At 38.9% G+C, this 17411-nt stretch overlaps 1 protein-coding gene across 2 annotated transcripts in view; it reads right to left on the bottom strand.

Moving 5' to 3' along the window:
- Positions 1–1844: 1844 nt before the first annotated feature.
- The window catches only part of DIAPH2 (diaphanous related formin 2), a 165817-nt gene continuing 150250 nt past the window's right edge, over positions 1845–17411 (bottom strand). For both annotated transcript variants that reach the window (XM_017742337.1, XM_017742333.1), the window contains one exon: positions 1845–6492. In XM_017742337.1, the coding sequence (XP_017597826.1) occupies positions 6428–6492 (65 nt within the window). In that variant the 3' untranslated portion in view covers positions 1845–6427. The remainder of the gene's footprint in view (positions 6493–17411) is intronic.

The following is a 17411-nucleotide window of genomic DNA, read 5'->3' on the forward strand; positions in this document are numbered from 1 at the left end:
AAATGGATCTCCACCACGACTGAACTGCTGGTCTGGTAATTATTGATCAATAATAATAATACATAATAACAATATAATTATTATTTCTCAATGATAATATCCTTGTTCTCTCAAGGACTGTTAAAACACACACCCATTTCTGAGCGTGGCAGGACTCACTTCTCCAGGTCAGTGGCCTGGCCACGGGGTCTGGTGTGAAGGCAGTGGAGAATTAGAATTAGGTTGCACCAAGCCTTATCTGTTTCTTCTTTAGGACTCGGGCCCTTCTCAAGCAGATCAGCGCTCACAGGGCTCTTCAGTCATCTGTGCTGATTTGCCCCCTAAGACACAGAGATCAATTGTTTCAATGGAGCAAAGTTGGGCACTCTGTCCTCATCAGACCTGGCCCCACAGTGAGCTCACCCCCAGCAGGCAGGGACAGAGCCCAGAAGTGCTGATTTTGTTAGCATGGGGCCTGAGATAATATCCTCTGCCTCAGAAGGGTTTCCTGGTTGGCCTCGTTACTTCACTGACACAAATAAACACCTTTCAGCACCTGCTGAATTTACTGGACTAAATTAGTGTTTGCTCACAGGCTACAGGCGAAAAAAACCCCCAACACTTTATTTGGATTTTACTTCTTAATCTTAGCTTCATATCTAATGAATGGGATTAATTAAGGCCATTAAGTGCTCATCAAATAACTCAGAGAGAATCAATTGAATGTTTCAATAATTTTGCTAGAGCCCAGCACTATTGACTTCTCTGCAAAAGTGTGGGAAGGCCAGTGTTGAGATGATGACTGGAGAAACTAACAGAGGGAGGAGTGCAGCTCAAATTTACAGAAAGCACCCAAAGGTGAGCAGGAAGTGTGTCCCTGAGGCAGAGCACCACACCCTGCCATGAACCTTAAGTTCACGAAGGATTTCTCAGGCATGTGTGGGAGGAACAGAAACAATTTCCATCCAGGGAGGCACCTGCTGTTTGTTTCAGGACAAAGTCCGCCTGCAATCACCCAAAGGCAAAAAGCTTTAGGAGGATGATGGGAACCCCTGACTCCCACACTAGAAAGTCAAAAACATTTACCTAAAAAGAAGGAACAAGAATATGGTGTATGTAGGACAGCATTACTACATTTTCCTTAATCAGGACAGAGAATTTACATTTCAAGCTGGCATTTAGAAGTTTTCATTTTTTTTCGTGTTGATCCCATAAGAAAATAAACCTCCACTGCTTCCTCGTGTATCAAATAGTGCATTCCGACTGTAATTCAGTTAATTAAAAATAAAATGGTGCCTTTGACCATCCCTGGGTACATCTTTTCCACATATCAAAAGTTACTTAAGGCGGGTTGTATCAACATGGCTGCTCATATTCATCAGGGTTAAATCCAATTAGAATTTTAAGTAAGATTCAGTGCTCTCTCTCTATACTGTTGTGCAGTTCAGTCTGTTCTGGTGACATCATTAACTTGTTTAATGTGCAATACACAATTTTGAAGGCAAGAGTCTGTCGAGTTTCTGTTCTGATAAGACCATTTTGGGAATGAATTAAATAATTTGGAAAACATCAACAATAGCTGTCTGACTGTGTGTCTGTCTTAAAAATTCTATACTGAAATCCAGCCTCTTAAAATAAATATGGACCCATCGGATTTGTTCAATGATTCCCCTTTATTGGCATTTTTGTAAGAATTAAATGGTATCACCATGATTTAATGCTGGGGTTTTTTTTAATTATGTATTTTTTTTTGATTATTTGGTTTTTAAAGTCCCCCTTCATTGGAAAAGGCACCTTTTTCCCCAAATTCACAAGTCAAGTATAATTGACACCTCAGAGGAAAAAAAAGACAGAAACCCATGAAGTGACAGTAAGCTAAAATGGAATGTAATTTCAGCATGACAATTTTATACAGCAAACCCAGGCTTTGAGGTGACGGTACTCAACAGGAAATAATCATGATAATCAAGTAAAACATTGGTGCATCTACCAGAATCATGTTATGTATATCTTTATTACAGTTTTCAGAATACATGGATTAACAATGGCCAGGCTGTGATTTCATCAAATTCCTATTTTAAACATTACATACAAACACAGAGCTGTTTAAAAAATAGAAATGCATGAGTTTTGTCACCTTTTTTTAATCTTTTTTTTTTTTTTTTTTTTTTTGGCATCAGGAGTCCTATGACTTCCAAAAGGGAAATCAAATGGTGCATGACAGCAGACTGAATGACCTGTAATAGGTTATTGTTCACATTCTGTGGCATATGTATCACCTCAAACAGTGCTAAAAGCACTCCAAGAACAAATCCTTCTCCTTTCCCACTCTCCCAGTGACATCAGTGGGTGCTTGCAGGACTGCAGAATGCACAGGCTCACACAACTCCCCCCCTGGAGCACAAAAACAGCACTATGTGACCTGGAGACACCTGAAGCTGAGGCATTTGGCTGCATCTGCTTTGATTTTTTTCTAAAAATTTTTTATTTACATTTTATGTGCATGCGTGGGCATGTGTGGAGATACCGCGGAAGAAGAGGTTTCTTACAATACTTATTTAAAAATGAGTAACTTGCAAGTACAGTATGGCACATCAGAGGTGGGCTGGACATTGCTGAGCACTTGTCCTGCCTGACCTTGCAGCACTTGGAAGGCAAACAGCAAAGTAGAACTCAGCCAAGCCTTGGTTTAATGGAAAAGAAGCAATTTACATACATACGTAAGTTTGCTCCCACAGAACTATTACCAGCTTTAAATATTTACTAGCTAGATCATTCATCAGGGTAGGAAGGACTAAAGTCACCCATCAAAGCAGGATTTGCCTGAGGGATGCAAAAGCTGAACGTTGCAAAGTTTCCTTAACAAAAGCTATAGGAGGATTTCCAGAGCCAAACCTAAAACTCAGCCGGATTCTCAGAGTTTTGGGTGTTGTGGGATGAATTTAAAGTAGGTTACTAATGAATTGTGGCTTGGATAGAAACCATGAAAATACTATGTTTTTTACAGCATTTGTCTGAGGTAGTACATATACCACACACAAAAATGCAAAAATATACAGATATTCATGATTATTTGCATATTACAGAAGGGAACTACGGGAACGCTCTTGTATCTGAATTCTCAAGAAGAACAGATAATTTTAGATCATGTTTCTCATACTGACCAGAGTCAGCTAAAACCAGAACAAACGACAACAGTGTTCCTGGGAATGCTCCCTGGAGCTGTTTGCCAGTGCACTGTGGGGCACTGACCCTGTTTTGGCTCTAGCTCTGGTCCCTGATGGGATTAACACAAACATCACCGGTGTGCTGGGAAAGGCTCCCTGCTGAATCACAGACAAACATACATGACAGACCGTGTTGCACTTGATTTCTCAGTAAACTGCATAAAACTGGAGCAAAAGGAGACCAGTGCCTTTACATTTCTGATCTGTACAGCCAGGAGTTCAGCAACAGATATGTATATTTGTGTACGATTGAAACATTTCGTTCCCGTGACATTTGGAGATTTAGTTCAATTCATCACAAAGGTAAAATTATCTTCCTCTTAAATAAGCTAAGAAATGTAAACAGTGTAACATCATTAAAAAAACTCTCTCAGTACTTGTAACTGGTAAAATGTGAATGCAAACAGATGTGCTGGTATATTGTTAACGTAATGTCTCAGAGGACAGAGAGTGAAACATAATTAGCAAGAAATTTATGTATGAACCCTCCAGTGATTTTCTTTCTGGGATTACTTTGAATACAAATATAATTTAACTGATATATTTCATTTTTTAAAATTAGAAAATAAGGCAAGTGCATTTCTGAAAAAGGTGCTACTCTTCTACACTTCTAGATAAACATGTGACACCTCTGAAAATTAGATCAATAATAAAAACATTAAAAATATCTGCAATTTAATATAGACTGAAAAACTATCAAAAGACAAAGTGACCAGCATCAATTTCAGAAAATATTTTAGACTTCATAAATACGAGCACCCTATATTTACATAAATTATCTTCTAAACTAGTTTTCCTTTGAAAGACACTTTTGTTCTAACAGATATGTCCATTAAATTATATAAATGTTTCAAATATGAAAAAAATAGTAGTAAAATAGAAGCATCAGATGATGTTGTTATTTCGGATTTGCCTTTTTTTCCTAAGATTTGGTTGTTGAAAATCTGCAGCCAGCTTTCACAGAGCTTTCCAAACAAATATAACCCATGGAAATGAAAAAACTTGTGCACTAATAATTACTGCTATCGTATAAAGATTCTGTGGAGAGCTTTTGAGTTTTCACTTACAAAGATTATACCAATACTTGTAAATCCCAGCAAAATGCTAATTTCAAAATCGGAATTCTAAGACACTATTGATTTATAGAGACATTATGAACCTAATCCTTTAAACTGGCTTTGTACATTAAGCACGTTTTTATAACTGTAAATTTAATAGTTCCATTTAAAGAAGCAATGCTTCAATACAAGGCTGATGTTGACCTTGCACAAAACAGGATATAATTCTTTTTAGCTCTTACTAATAAACAAGGAGACAGAATCCTGTTGCATGCTTTTTTTTTCCTTTTTGTTTTGTTTTGGTTTTTTTTGTTTTTTTTTTTTTTTCCTGAAGTACCATACAACTCTTCAGTTTGTTACTAAAACCCTCAAACAGTTTAGGGAGAGTATTTAGTTGACAGCAAGCATTTCACTAGGCTTCAGTGGTATTCCTATGTTTAGAGCTATGGGCAAACCCCCTGTATTCTTTGAAGACAAGTTCTGAAGAAAAAAAAAAAAAATTTCAATACTAGATTGAAAAGGAGCTGTATCTTTTCTTACAATAACTGGATATGTAGTTTGAAATTGTGAGAATTTATCCAAAACTAGTCTGATAGTTTTAAGAGTATCTCACCAGAGAAGCAAAAAATCTACTGTACAAAGATGCTTGGCTCAAGCAGTAGTGCAAAGATCCACTGCCCCAGGAGCAAACCTCCAGAGCAAGCAGTGTGTGCACAGAAACCACGTGACACCTCACCTTCCAAACAGTCTTTACAGAACACTAAAAAAAACCCCAAGTTCCCCATAACACCAGGCAACAAAAGTATTCATAATAATTTCACCAATCAGTGATACGCATTAATAATTTGAGAACAAGTGCCAGCTACTACAGAGCATCCTGATTCTTTAAAAAACATCATAGCTCAGCAACTTATGCAGTAGGTCCACTGGAATTCCACTTCAAAGCCTCCACCCCATCAAGGTGGACCTTCAGTGAACGGGGTGGTGCAGCCTGGCCTGACCCCAGCCAGGCTGGACATTCCCCTGGGGACAACGGGGACAGTGGCTCCCCAGGGAGTGGCAGAACAAAGTGCCAGCTGCTCAGCTGGCTGCTCACCTGAGGAACTGCAGTGCAAGGGCCTGGACACAAAGGGGAATGGGAGGAGCTTCCCAAAAATCAGCCTGCTGCAGTCATTGGTCACTGCTAGCCAGTGCTCCAGGTAGAAAATTTGTTGTTAGCTGCTAAACTCTCAGCACTAAAATCCACCAGTGGCGATCCCGCTACATATTTTACCTGAGAAACGGAGGAAAAACTCAGAGGCAGTTCTGAAAAACTTCATGATGTAGCTTGTCTCTAAAAATCTACACACAGGAATTTTAGCATCATCAAAACAGGACAATCATGTTTTCCCCCAAATATCTTTATAAAGAATATATAAGTGCACAATTAGAAAAATCCCGCCTTAGATACAGTTAAAAACATATTCTGCCCTTGATATCATTTTGGAAAAATCCTATGCTCTGTTTTATTTGATTTTTTTTTTTTTCTTTTTAGCAGTGATAAGTAACTACACATCATCGTATCACCAAAAGTGTAGATATGTGGTATATCCTACTGGCAGCTAAAACAGCCGAATCCACCAGGCTTTACACTGAGATAAGGTTTTCAGCAACCTCACTGGGGCTATGTGTTGCTTTTTTATGGTTACAAAAAAGATTCTGATAATGTAGACCAGCTCATCTCTGAATTTATTAACATACAATTTTATTATTTTTTCCTTTCATGTTCAAATCAGAACTGCAAATGGAATCCACGGCTGTACTCTTCCAACAGAACTGTATTTTCTTACCCATATAAAACAGAACCTAGAAATCCCCAACTCCTTTCATGTGAGTTGCCAGCTTCAACAAAAAGGGGGGCAAAAAAAGAGAAAGAACGTAAGAAAATAAGATATATGCCCTACTGTTTAACACTGTTTACAGATCTTGGTAGTTGGGGTAATAAGATACAGTATGTGGATTTTTTTAGCAACAGCTTTAAAATTACATATTTTTACACCGTCTCATTTAATCAATACCAGCATTTCTCTATGATCATTGCCAATTTGGATGATAAACTCTTTCCAAAGCATATCCATTTCATTGTAAATAAAACAATTCATTAATTCTTTGGCATCAGAAGAATCATACAGCTGCAATTGCTCCATTGTGTCGAGAACGAGACCTTTCCAAAGTTACTCGTTTGTTATCTGTAACAAAAAGAGAGGAAAAAACAAATCACCACGAGATTTGAAACACGGATAATGCAATGTCAAGAGGTTTTCAAACAGCCCTGAAAATCATTCCGAATGATATGCAAATAAGTAAGTAGGAGACTGGATCAGAGAAGTTTCACACTGCAGCTGCCAGACTGAGTTCAAGAGTTCTGCAATCAGCAATAAATTACTTTCTTGATCAGAGAAGCTGGGTGATAAAAGCATTAGGAGAATCCTGAAACACAGTCCCCTTGGAAACATCACACAATAAATAATATTCTGGGTAAAAATCTTTCAAATTTTATAAATAATTTATGCACAGAATCTCTGGAAAAATACATTTCAAGTTTCATGGGAATGCACTGACCAGTGCAGTGGTGAAAACCTGGGAGATGCTCCAAGTCTAAAAGCCCAAACACCACTCACTGTAATTTGGTAGAGAGTTAAAAATAGAACAATTAAATCAGCCACTTCCTAAGCATTTCCTGATTGTGCAATGTGAACAACTTTTAGTATAAAATATTACTTAATAATTACTGCAATGAATAATAAATATGTCTCTATCACAGGAAAACAATCACCAAGTACCAGCCACGCTCCTAAATGCCTTCACAATAAAATTTTAAAGCAGTGAATAAACACACACACACACAGGGACAGAAGATTAACCCCCACTTAGAGTTCTGCAGGTTTGCATCTTTCTTTTTCACAATGAGTTCCTGCCATGCAAACTTTTTGGGTGTTTTTGGGGTTTTTTTGGTGGCTGCTTCCTTTTGACCTTGCCTTATCCTCTTCCCTCACGTCCCGTTCAGGTGCTGCTCTGCATCACTTCAGTCCCTACATTACTGCAGCACCAGGATGTCCCAAAATCCGCCTGGAACTTTTCCATAGGACTGGAATATCATAAAGAAGTCACTTCAGAAGCAAAACATCTGCCAGGCACACTGCAGGCACTCAGGTTTCCTCAGCTTTTCCCAAAGATTCAGCTCCCTCTGCTTGCCCAGCCCACCCCAGCCTGTGCCACGCTGAGGTTGGGGCACAGAGCTTGGGACCACAACACGTCTGGGGGTACAAACACAACCTGGAAACTCTTCCTGACTGGGAAGGGGACTGGGCACTGCAATGGGATGCCCCAGGAGGTTGTGGAGTCTCCATCCTCAGAGATATCCACCCCTGTCCTGGACAAGCCAACCAGCCCGAGCAGAGGGGGTGGCCAAGGTGACCTCCAGAGGTCCCTTCCAACCTCAGTCACTGCACGCTCAGCTCTAACCCAGCAAAGCCAGAAACGGGCCAAGCAATTAAATAAGACAAAGAAAGTCATCTCTGTGATCTGTTTCTGGACAAAGAACAGAGGCTGCCCATGGAGACTGCACGGCTCTCTTTCCCCTGCTCAATGGAAGTGTCTCCAATGCTACGGGGAATTAACGGCTCCTTTAGCAAGATTATTAGTTCTTTTTATAGTTCTGCCTTGCCTCCTTTTCCTAATGAATCTAGCCATGCATAAAGTATTCAAATTACCCTAAGTCAATCTGTTTTGCATGGGAATAAATCTCTCCACTGGTTGCAGTGTCACTAAGCACTGGCAATTACAGCACAAAAGAAGGGAAGTCATCAACTCAAATGTGCTGCCGCTCCTCCAAGACTAAAGAGTCCAGTGATACCTGCTCTCAGTGGGGACAAGTGCCTTCAACACCAGACTATTTCTTGATAAAATTTCAAGCCCATCAACTCTACAGGTTAAAAACAGATTAAGAAAGTCTAAGAACTGTTGCTTTTTGGTGGGGTTTTTTGTTGTCGTTGTTTGGTTTTTTGTTTCGTTTCTGGTTTTTTTTTTTTTTTAAATTTATTTTCTCCTTTCAGTTTTTTTTCCATCGTAGTAGAGACAAACATTTTCTGCAAGTGACAGTTCAACTTCTCCTGCAATTGCACAACTGGGCTGGGACCTTGGGAAAACACAAAACCACAAAAGAAAATCATAAAACAATATCATTTCCTTCTTCAGGTAATAACAAAGTATTTCCTTAATACCTATGTGTTAAGTTAGAACAAAGGGTTTCATATTAGATATGAAACTAGATTGGGCTGGCATTTCAAGTTACTTGAGCAAGAATTTTGAAAAATCATTAAATTTATATCACTTTCCACATGCACATTCAGTTATCTCCAACATCTGTATTTACCTTTTTTATGTAACAGACCACATTGAATACAACACAAAGCAAGTCTGGCTTCTAAACATGACTGACTATTCTGGCATAAAATTAACTATAACATCAATAAACGGTAAAACTATTTCCTTGTATTATGGGGGGATGGAGAGGGAAAATAAGAGTAAGTTAAAAGTAGTTAAAATGAAGTAAAAAATCATTGTCCAAAGGCTCAGGTGTACACTGGAAACACGCAAACACGACTAGAAAACACGGTAATCAGTTCTGTGTGTACCAGCCAGGCCTTCTGGGTAACCCCACCCACAGGGGAGAAAATGTTATTTCTCACTTTAATCTTAGAAGTCCATTTCTCTTACAAGCAGGCACACCCACGCTGCTCCTGTTACAGACATTATAATCTATCTCTGAAGTGAACACACGACCTTAAAAGTGGCCTCTCAATCTGCTGAATGGATCTTTTCTTAGAGCAGCGAAAGGTAGAACAGTGAAGGATTAAAATGGAAAACAAAGCAGATTTTTGTATCACAAATTCATCTTTGTCTTTTAGCTAGCTGGATCAGATGAAAATGAAGTAAATATAAAATTAAATGCTGAGAAATCAAATCAGCAGTTCCTTTTTAGTACACATAACCCTGGAATGCAATGGTGACCATGCAAACTTTGCACCCCCACTGGAAGCAATAGATGGACTTTGTTATAAAAACAATTCCTTGCTCAAGTCTTGCACTCAGCATAGTACCAAGATGGGAATAAACCCTGCAAAACTTATTTCTCCTTTCCTTAATGCTCCTCCATTAGCTCTGTTATTAAACGAGAAGTCTCAATAGCTGCCACAGATTTATTAACTCAGTGGTTGTTACCAACATAGAACTCAGTTACATGAGGAGAAAAATAAATGGTACTTTGCAAACTGCAGTACTAAGATTAAGTCACTTTTTCATTTCATTTTCTTCTTATCCACTCTTCCAGGTAGTAACTTTATGCTCTGCTAATTATAAACCCTATTTTTTATGAGCAATCAATGCTAATAATAATATAGATGTTGTGCAGTCAAATGGACTGGTCATGACACTGAGATACCTGATAATGGAAAAGACAGAGTCTATAAAACCATACCTCAAAGGTACCTGATTGGAATTCACATTATCCTGTAACAAGAAATAAAGTTCTCTTACATCATTATCTCTCAGTCCTGATATTAAAATTATAAATGTATTACAAACTGTTGCCTTGGGCTTGGTACCTTACTTGGCTCCTTTTTCCCCTCCTGAATAACCTCCCCAAGGTGAAAGAATTGACCTTTCCACAGCTGACAATAACAATAAAAGCTGTTTAGTGCTCAGAGAAAGGAGGTACTGGTTTGACTTGCCTTGAAAATTCTCAGCAATTAATAACATATTTAAAATCTCATCTTTTTGAAACAGTTTTGACTATGCAAAAGAGACAGAAATGCACGCTGTAAGGGAATTTGTATGGCCCGTGCCTTTGGGAATCAATGAAAGCCTTTACATCAAACATTTATTTCTTCATTCATGTAAAATCTTGTTCACTAGGAAATCCTACTGAAACACATCTTGTTTTCATGAGCAACCAGAGGAAAAATACTCATGCAGTCCCAAGCACTGCAGCAAGTGCCATAGAAAACAGGGAAAACAGTCAGAAGAGCAAGACAATTTCCTACAGGTATGGAATGATTACAGAAGAAATGAGTAAATTACCAATTTAAGTAAGTTTTAAATGGATGAACTGTCACAACAGATGGATTCCAAGGATCAAACAGTTCATCTGTAATAATGATGATGTTGGCATTTACTCTACAGGAAAAGGTGAAAACCTGAGCTTTACAAGTGCCACTTTTTTCTGATCAGGACAACTAAATATTTTCTCTCTAGTATCATTGATTAAAACTGTGACAAGTTAGGTTAAATTCAACTCACTTGAGCCTGGGTAGCCTCCAGTTTTCTCCCTGAGCTACCCAAGCACAGGGGAAACCAAAGCCAACTTCTCATGTGCTGTAACAGCACATTACTAACTCCTTGAAGGAACAACCCTGGACAAAACCCATTATTATTATTATTATTACTATTATTATTATTATTACTATTGTTATTATTATTTTCCTTTATGGACTGCAGGCACCTTCATCAGCTTTAGCTTCCCAAAAATGAAAGGTAAATCTTTTTGGAAAATGGAATTGATAGAACCTAAGGCAGAAGCAGAACTGGTCCAGAGTAAACCAGCAGGGAAGTCCATCCATACCCAGCACTCTTCAGCAGCTGAGCACTGTCTGTGGTACTGCCTGGCCTGTCCCTCTGACATTACTGGGGATCCCAGCTGAGAAAAAGCCAGGAAAGGAAATTAAGAGCTTCAAAACTGCTGTTGCTGTCTGGAGCAAAACCCTTTTTGAGAGAAAATGGCTCTCCTAACCTCAATTCTGTTATGATTCAGTCCATCTCTGTAACATCTGATTTCAAATTGATCTTTCAGAATGTATGGCCTATATAGAAAAAAAATAGCAATAAGGTAAGAATCAGTTATGGGAGAAATAAAGCCAAAATAGTTCAGAAATAGCTCTTTTCAAGAGATTGTTCTTGCCAAGAGATGAAACAAGCAAATAAAACACTTTTCTAACTGGGCTAAGGGAAACTGTACAGTTAATATGTTTTTTATTAATTGTTAAGTATTCAATCCACTCTTATTTCAACCTAAACAGGCACCCTACACATGCCTGGCAAAATCTGATCTACACAGACCCTTTATGACCATCACACTGGGGCATCTGGCATTCACTTGGATTTGATATTTGTGTAACCAAAAATGAGAGCAGATCGAGAGGTCCAACATTCCTGTTCTCAGCGCTTTTTTTGCTAAACAGAGTCTCAAATTCTTGACAATCAAACTTAAATGGCAGCTAAAAAGGTTATTTTAGCATCAGTTTCAAAGAAAACATTGAGATTTCAAGCAAACCCTAGAGCTGTAAGGTCAAATTCTATAAATCCTGGTTTATTTTGGTTTAGGTCAAGACTTTCACGTGAAAGCTGAGTGATAACCTGGGTTTATAAATGTTATGACTGAGAAACAGGAACTTACCCTTAGGCCAAAGAAAGAGCAGGTTTTTGGTGTTTGCTTTTTGTTTTTTTTTTTAAAAAGCCCCCAAAATCAAGATAGTGCAGCTGAACACATTAATTATAAAGGCATCATTTGTTGACCTTACAATAATTTAAAAAATATGTTCCTGGCCTGGTTACTGGGATATTTACAGATATATTGACCTGTAAGGCGTTAAGGAGTAGGAAAAGGTTTTAGAAGAAATAAGGAGGAGGAAAAAGCACAAAGGAGAATTGCAGCACTTAAAAGGACGTCTCTGAAGACTGAATGGTTCCTCCTCAGGTAAAAAGCAGCAACACACATCTCCTGAGTTATCTGCAGGAGTCAGGAGTGTCGTGTTCTGTTCAAAAATAGTGGCTTCAAAGCTGTGAAGTCATTTAGGTAACACACAGCACCTTCATTTTAAGGTTTCCAGACTATTCTGCATGAACCATTTCTCGTGGAGAAGATACGTGGCTGTTTGGATTCTCTTCAGCTTGCTAAATAGATTTGTTAATACCCACAAGCGCTGTACTACAGAAGCAGGTCTAAAATACAGAGAGTTAAAGAATTTAAGCCCTGACACAGAAGAGTTTTACTCAGATTAAAAGGGAACAAAGACACGTCTAATCTTTGTGCTGCCACTCAGACCCAGCTTGCTGGGCACTGTTAATTGTAGCCTTTGAGTCGTATGAAAATGCAGAACACCAGTAGAAAACCCATTTGTTTATGTCCTGTGTGCTAGACACAAAAATGCTTTAAAATGGAATATTGTGGGACATTTTAATGCTAAGTGGCATGTGTGATGACATTTACCAGCTCAGCGCAATCCAGCTGTGACCACAGTCATTACAGCATGGCAGCACAATAAAAGTCACACTTCTGCAACCAGAATTGAGGATATTGGCCATCTGTATCATAATTCCAATAAAGAAATAAATACTTACCCTATTTAGAGATGAAGTTTAGTATTTGTAGGATGAAAACGGATTTGTAAACCCTATTTTCAAGTAATCAGTTTAAAGTAAATTTTACAATTGCTTACTCTGGGCCTTAAGATTTCAAAACAACCCAAAAAACAAAGAAAGAATTGGCCCAGTAAGATAAGAATCCCTAAACCTTAAAATGATCTATTAAATATTTTAATTTGACTTTGCTTTCTTTGTTAATAGCACCACTTGGGATGTGCAGTGAAAGCTCTTCCACAAGAGTTGCAATGGAAAAGCCTTAGCAGGAGACAACACATGCCTGCCTCAGGGGTTACAAGACAAATCAATCTATTTTTCTCCTTTCCTCCAAGGGTAATTGGCCTTTAAAATTACAGAGAAAAATAGGCCTTCATGTCAGTACAATGCAGGCACATATACAGCCATTTCCCATTTCTTTTTCAGTTTGAATTCTCAGCTGAGAAGTAAACTTATAAAGGTGGGAAAATAAAAAGAAGATGAAGAGGAATGATTGCATCAGTTCAAATCCCCTCCAATAACAAGCACCACTGTGACCAGCATTTGAGGCTGGAATTGACTGAAACCTGCTAAGAATTGCTGCCGTTTTCCTAGGCAGTAATTTTTTATTCTAGATTGTGACAAAATTTCCTCAAATTTTTGTGACAGTCTGTACCACCGGTGTTCACGGAGATTTATCACAGAATTTAGCTAAACTGAGGAGTTATAATTATTGGTTCATTTCCCACAAAATCTTACAAAGTAATACTGATTTTTACCTCATTCTTATGAAATTGGCTTTTTCAAGGAGCAATCATGGCTATGAATATCCCGACAATCCTTCTGCTGTGCTGTACACATAATCACGTAGAAACTCAGTTCCAGCCTTTGAATACTGTTAAATTGTATACAGTGCATTTAAATTGGCTAATAAATTGTTTCATAGCAGTGAAACCCCGATGACAGTCTTCTCAGTTTTCTGATTGCTATTAAATCTGATTTGCAATACATTAATCATATCATGCTTTTAATAAGAGATTGTCATGTGAAAATATTTCCCAGCGCATAAAGAGGAGTAATCAGCTAAGCTACAACTGATATATAAAAACAAGAACAAAGTTGAAAAAAGTCAAAACAACTTAGTGTTTTAAAAACAGAACTAATATTCCCTCGAAACAGAGTATGGAAACCACTAAAGCTTTCATGTGAACTCGCTCACTGGGAGTGTGTGTACAGGTGTAAAGCAATTATTAGACTTGATATCTGAATGAACTCAGGTTCCCATTAGAGCCTGAATGCTTCAATGACCCTATTATTTTCCTTCCAATGCTCCCAGACCTGATCAACTTAATTATTCTGACTAGTGAAACATTTAGGACATGAACGTATGATTTGTTTTAAGCCAAATGAGACAAAAGAAAGTACTTCATAAAACAACTCAAAGAATAGAATAAGACACGTGATATGATGTCGAATCCAGCAAGGTCAGGACTAAGTAACAGTAACAAAGAAAGAAAGATCCATGGCAATAAAACTACATTTATTCAGGTATGTTTTCCCTTGAACCTCTCATCTGTAACCTCCCCTGTATAGTGAAAAGATTTAGCTTATGAATCAGAAGGGTGAAGCAAATTTCAGAGAGTATATGAATTGTCTGCTTCAGCACTGAGAGAATCCAAATCTTGCAACACAGAGGTTGTGATTCTTCTTTCATGACTGCACACACACTTTTAGTAATTGTCCAAAAGTAAAAGTAGAGCCTCTGCTATAAAAGACTTCACGTCAGAGAGGACAGATTTGCTGATGTGAAAGATGTGTTTCCCTGTTTTAATTGTCCCTACTATTTCACTGCTAAGGTCAAGTGTGTGACACTGCGAGAAACACGTATTCACATTTTAAACAGATTTGTCAGATGCTAATACCCTGTATTCTTCATCAATAATGTAATTTAAAATGGCTTCCAAAATGTCCTATTCCCAGCTCCCCTATTAACACTTCCACTCCTACAATTTGTACTTGCTTTGAAAGTGAGTTGACTGTAAGGTTACAAACCAGGACAAGGAGATAAAGACAGTAATAGGTTCTGACCTCGAAGCACACAGGGAGCCCCGAAGTTCGCATCCTCTCATCCCACTGCACTTGTCCTTAAAAGAATCAGGCTGACACCCAAGTGGTCCCCTGCCCCTCGCCTCCTCCCACTAACGAGCTGGAATGGCTGCTGAGCCTGCACTAAACGTGTTTCTGTCCAGCCACATTGCCATCACTTCCCCATCCAGTCTGATACTTTCAAGGAGGAAGGAAGTCGCCAGAGACCAGCACCAGCTTGTGCTGAAGGCACTTCTTGACATCAGCCTTCACTTCGCACTTCAAACGGAAGGATTCGATTCGACAAAACCCACAAAGTCAGGAGAGAAGGCTCCTCACCTCCTCTCCGAAACTGCCTGATAGAAGTCAATACCAATTCCTTCCCAAAGTTACACTCAAAAGCTGACAGATGAAAGTCAAAGGGGAAGCTTCCCACTATTCCTTCCAAGATTTTATTACAGAGTGGCGTAGGGACACGCTCGCCTCGCCAGGATCAGCCCACCTCCACTGCTCGTTCCTCTGTCAGCAGCTCCAACACTGCAGCCACATCTCCCATGCACAACTGCTTTGGTGTCTGCATAGAGCATGAAAGTAATGAGCTCAAAGACAGTGAGGAAAGGGAAAGCTCTCCTTGCTCAAAAGGAAATTCTTCCAAAACAGGAGTTGGCTAACACTCCTGAAAAGCAAGTATTTCCTCCTGGTTCATGTAAACTAGTTTTTCTCCATGCCCAGACAATGACAATATTCCTTGTAGCCTGCAAAAGTCAGTCTCCTGTATTTTTTATGCATCAGAAAAAAGTTCTCTTTATCTATAAATGTATATATATATATAAAACCCACTCTGCAATAACTTGTAGCCTACATGTAAAATGAAATATTTTAAATAATACAATAAAGGCAGAATATCCATAATTATTTTTTGATTAAATAAAATACCAGCATTTTTTATTCATGGCTAGGTTAACATTTACAATTCAGCAGTTTGCAATATTTAAATGGAATTGAATATGCTATGAGAAAACTTAAAACTACATCACTCCTGTATGACTGGCTGGCACAGGCCACGGTCTTCTGTGCCCATCTGCATTTTACCAGAGAACATGAAAGAAAAGCCCCTGTTCCAGCCTGGCAAGCTGGTCTCACCACCACCTGTTACCTCTCTGCACACCCCAGCTGAGAATAACTTGATCCTGAAAGTGACTTTTAATCTATATTATTTGCATGTGCAGGTTATGTGAATGTGAAGCTGTTACTTATTAAAATAATTCATACAAGAAAGTAATTTGGACTACACATGGCAGGCTCTGAGGTAAAATATAATAACTTTGAAGAACTTAGGAGTCTAATTTCTTTCTTGGCTGAGCACGGACAACTCCATTATGATTCAACGTGCGAACCCTGTGCTCACGTAAAGCAGAATTTGACCCTTTATGTTCATATAAAGAATGAAAGTCCAGAGGCAGTTACTGCTGGGAGAGGGCAACAAGGTGTCCCTAAATAGCTCAAAATAATTTTATTTATCAATGCTTGCATCTGAGGAGTGTTATTTAATGTGCTGCTCCAAATCCTGACCAAGACGAGTCAGACATTCGCTGAGTCCTTCTCTCCTGGCACAGTGGGATGAAGCCAGGCCACTCCTTCAGCTCACACAACCCGTGGGAATGGAAAGCTTGAAGAAGGATATTCCCATTCACCTGGGCTGCGGGGGAAGCAGCAACACCACCTCTCATAGAGATGCTCAGGAAGAGTTTGGAATTTAAACTCTGCTCTCCACTCTCCTCCAGACTGAAGTGAGATCAAAGGATAAGGCAAGGGGAGCTTGGCTGTGTCTGAGAGAGCAGAACAGGCTCAGAACAGGTCACTGCTGAGAGTGCAAAAACGAGCAAGTCATCTGGGGACAAATCCTGGCCTCAAGCATCTCCTGAACACACAGGACCTGACTGGCTAATCAGGATGAGGCTTGCTGGGTAAACTTTGTCACTGTCACATGGAAGAGACTTCAGAATCCCCCATCACCTCTTGGGTGCCTTTAGACTCAAAAGTAATGCTTTGTGCCACAAAATAAACATTACTTTTCTTTCAAATTTTGTTCCCATTTAGAGATCTAGTTTACAGCCCCACTCCAAAGCTAGTTTTACCATACAAACAGGGAAATTACGAATTTGAGTGAAAGAAAACAAACAGGAGTTTCTCTCTGGGGTGGGAGAGAGTAGGAACTTACACAAATTTTGCTGCTGGATGACATGATTAGGAAAATACATCCTTAGTGCCACTAAAATCACATTAATCCATCAGATATTTTTTGCCTAAAGCTGGTAATGTCCTTTAGAATTACGTTTTGCTGTATATAAACACTTGTAACTACAAGCTCCTTCTATCTCATCTGAGGGAATATTTTTTCATGCTTGAACTAGTTTCATCTCCAGAAATAACAAAGTCAGTGTGTTAATAGTTTACACCTATTTGGGATTCACTGGGCACGGTGGCCTTTTAACCATCAGCCATCCCTTCCTTGTGCTTTCTCAGAACTCCCAAAGCCAAGGATCCTGTTTGCTTTTAAAGGCAAATCAATGAAACCATGAGCAGCTTGGCCATTGTGCACGGAGCTGAGTGACTCAGAGTGCAGAGC

The sequence above is a fragment of the Corvus brachyrhynchos genome, unplaced genomic scaffold, assembly GCF_000691975.1.
Source record: "Corvus brachyrhynchos isolate BGI_N302 unplaced genomic scaffold, ASM69197v1 scaffold220, whole genome shotgun sequence".
Taxonomy (NCBI): Eukaryota; Metazoa; Chordata; class Aves; order Passeriformes; family Corvidae; genus Corvus; species Corvus brachyrhynchos.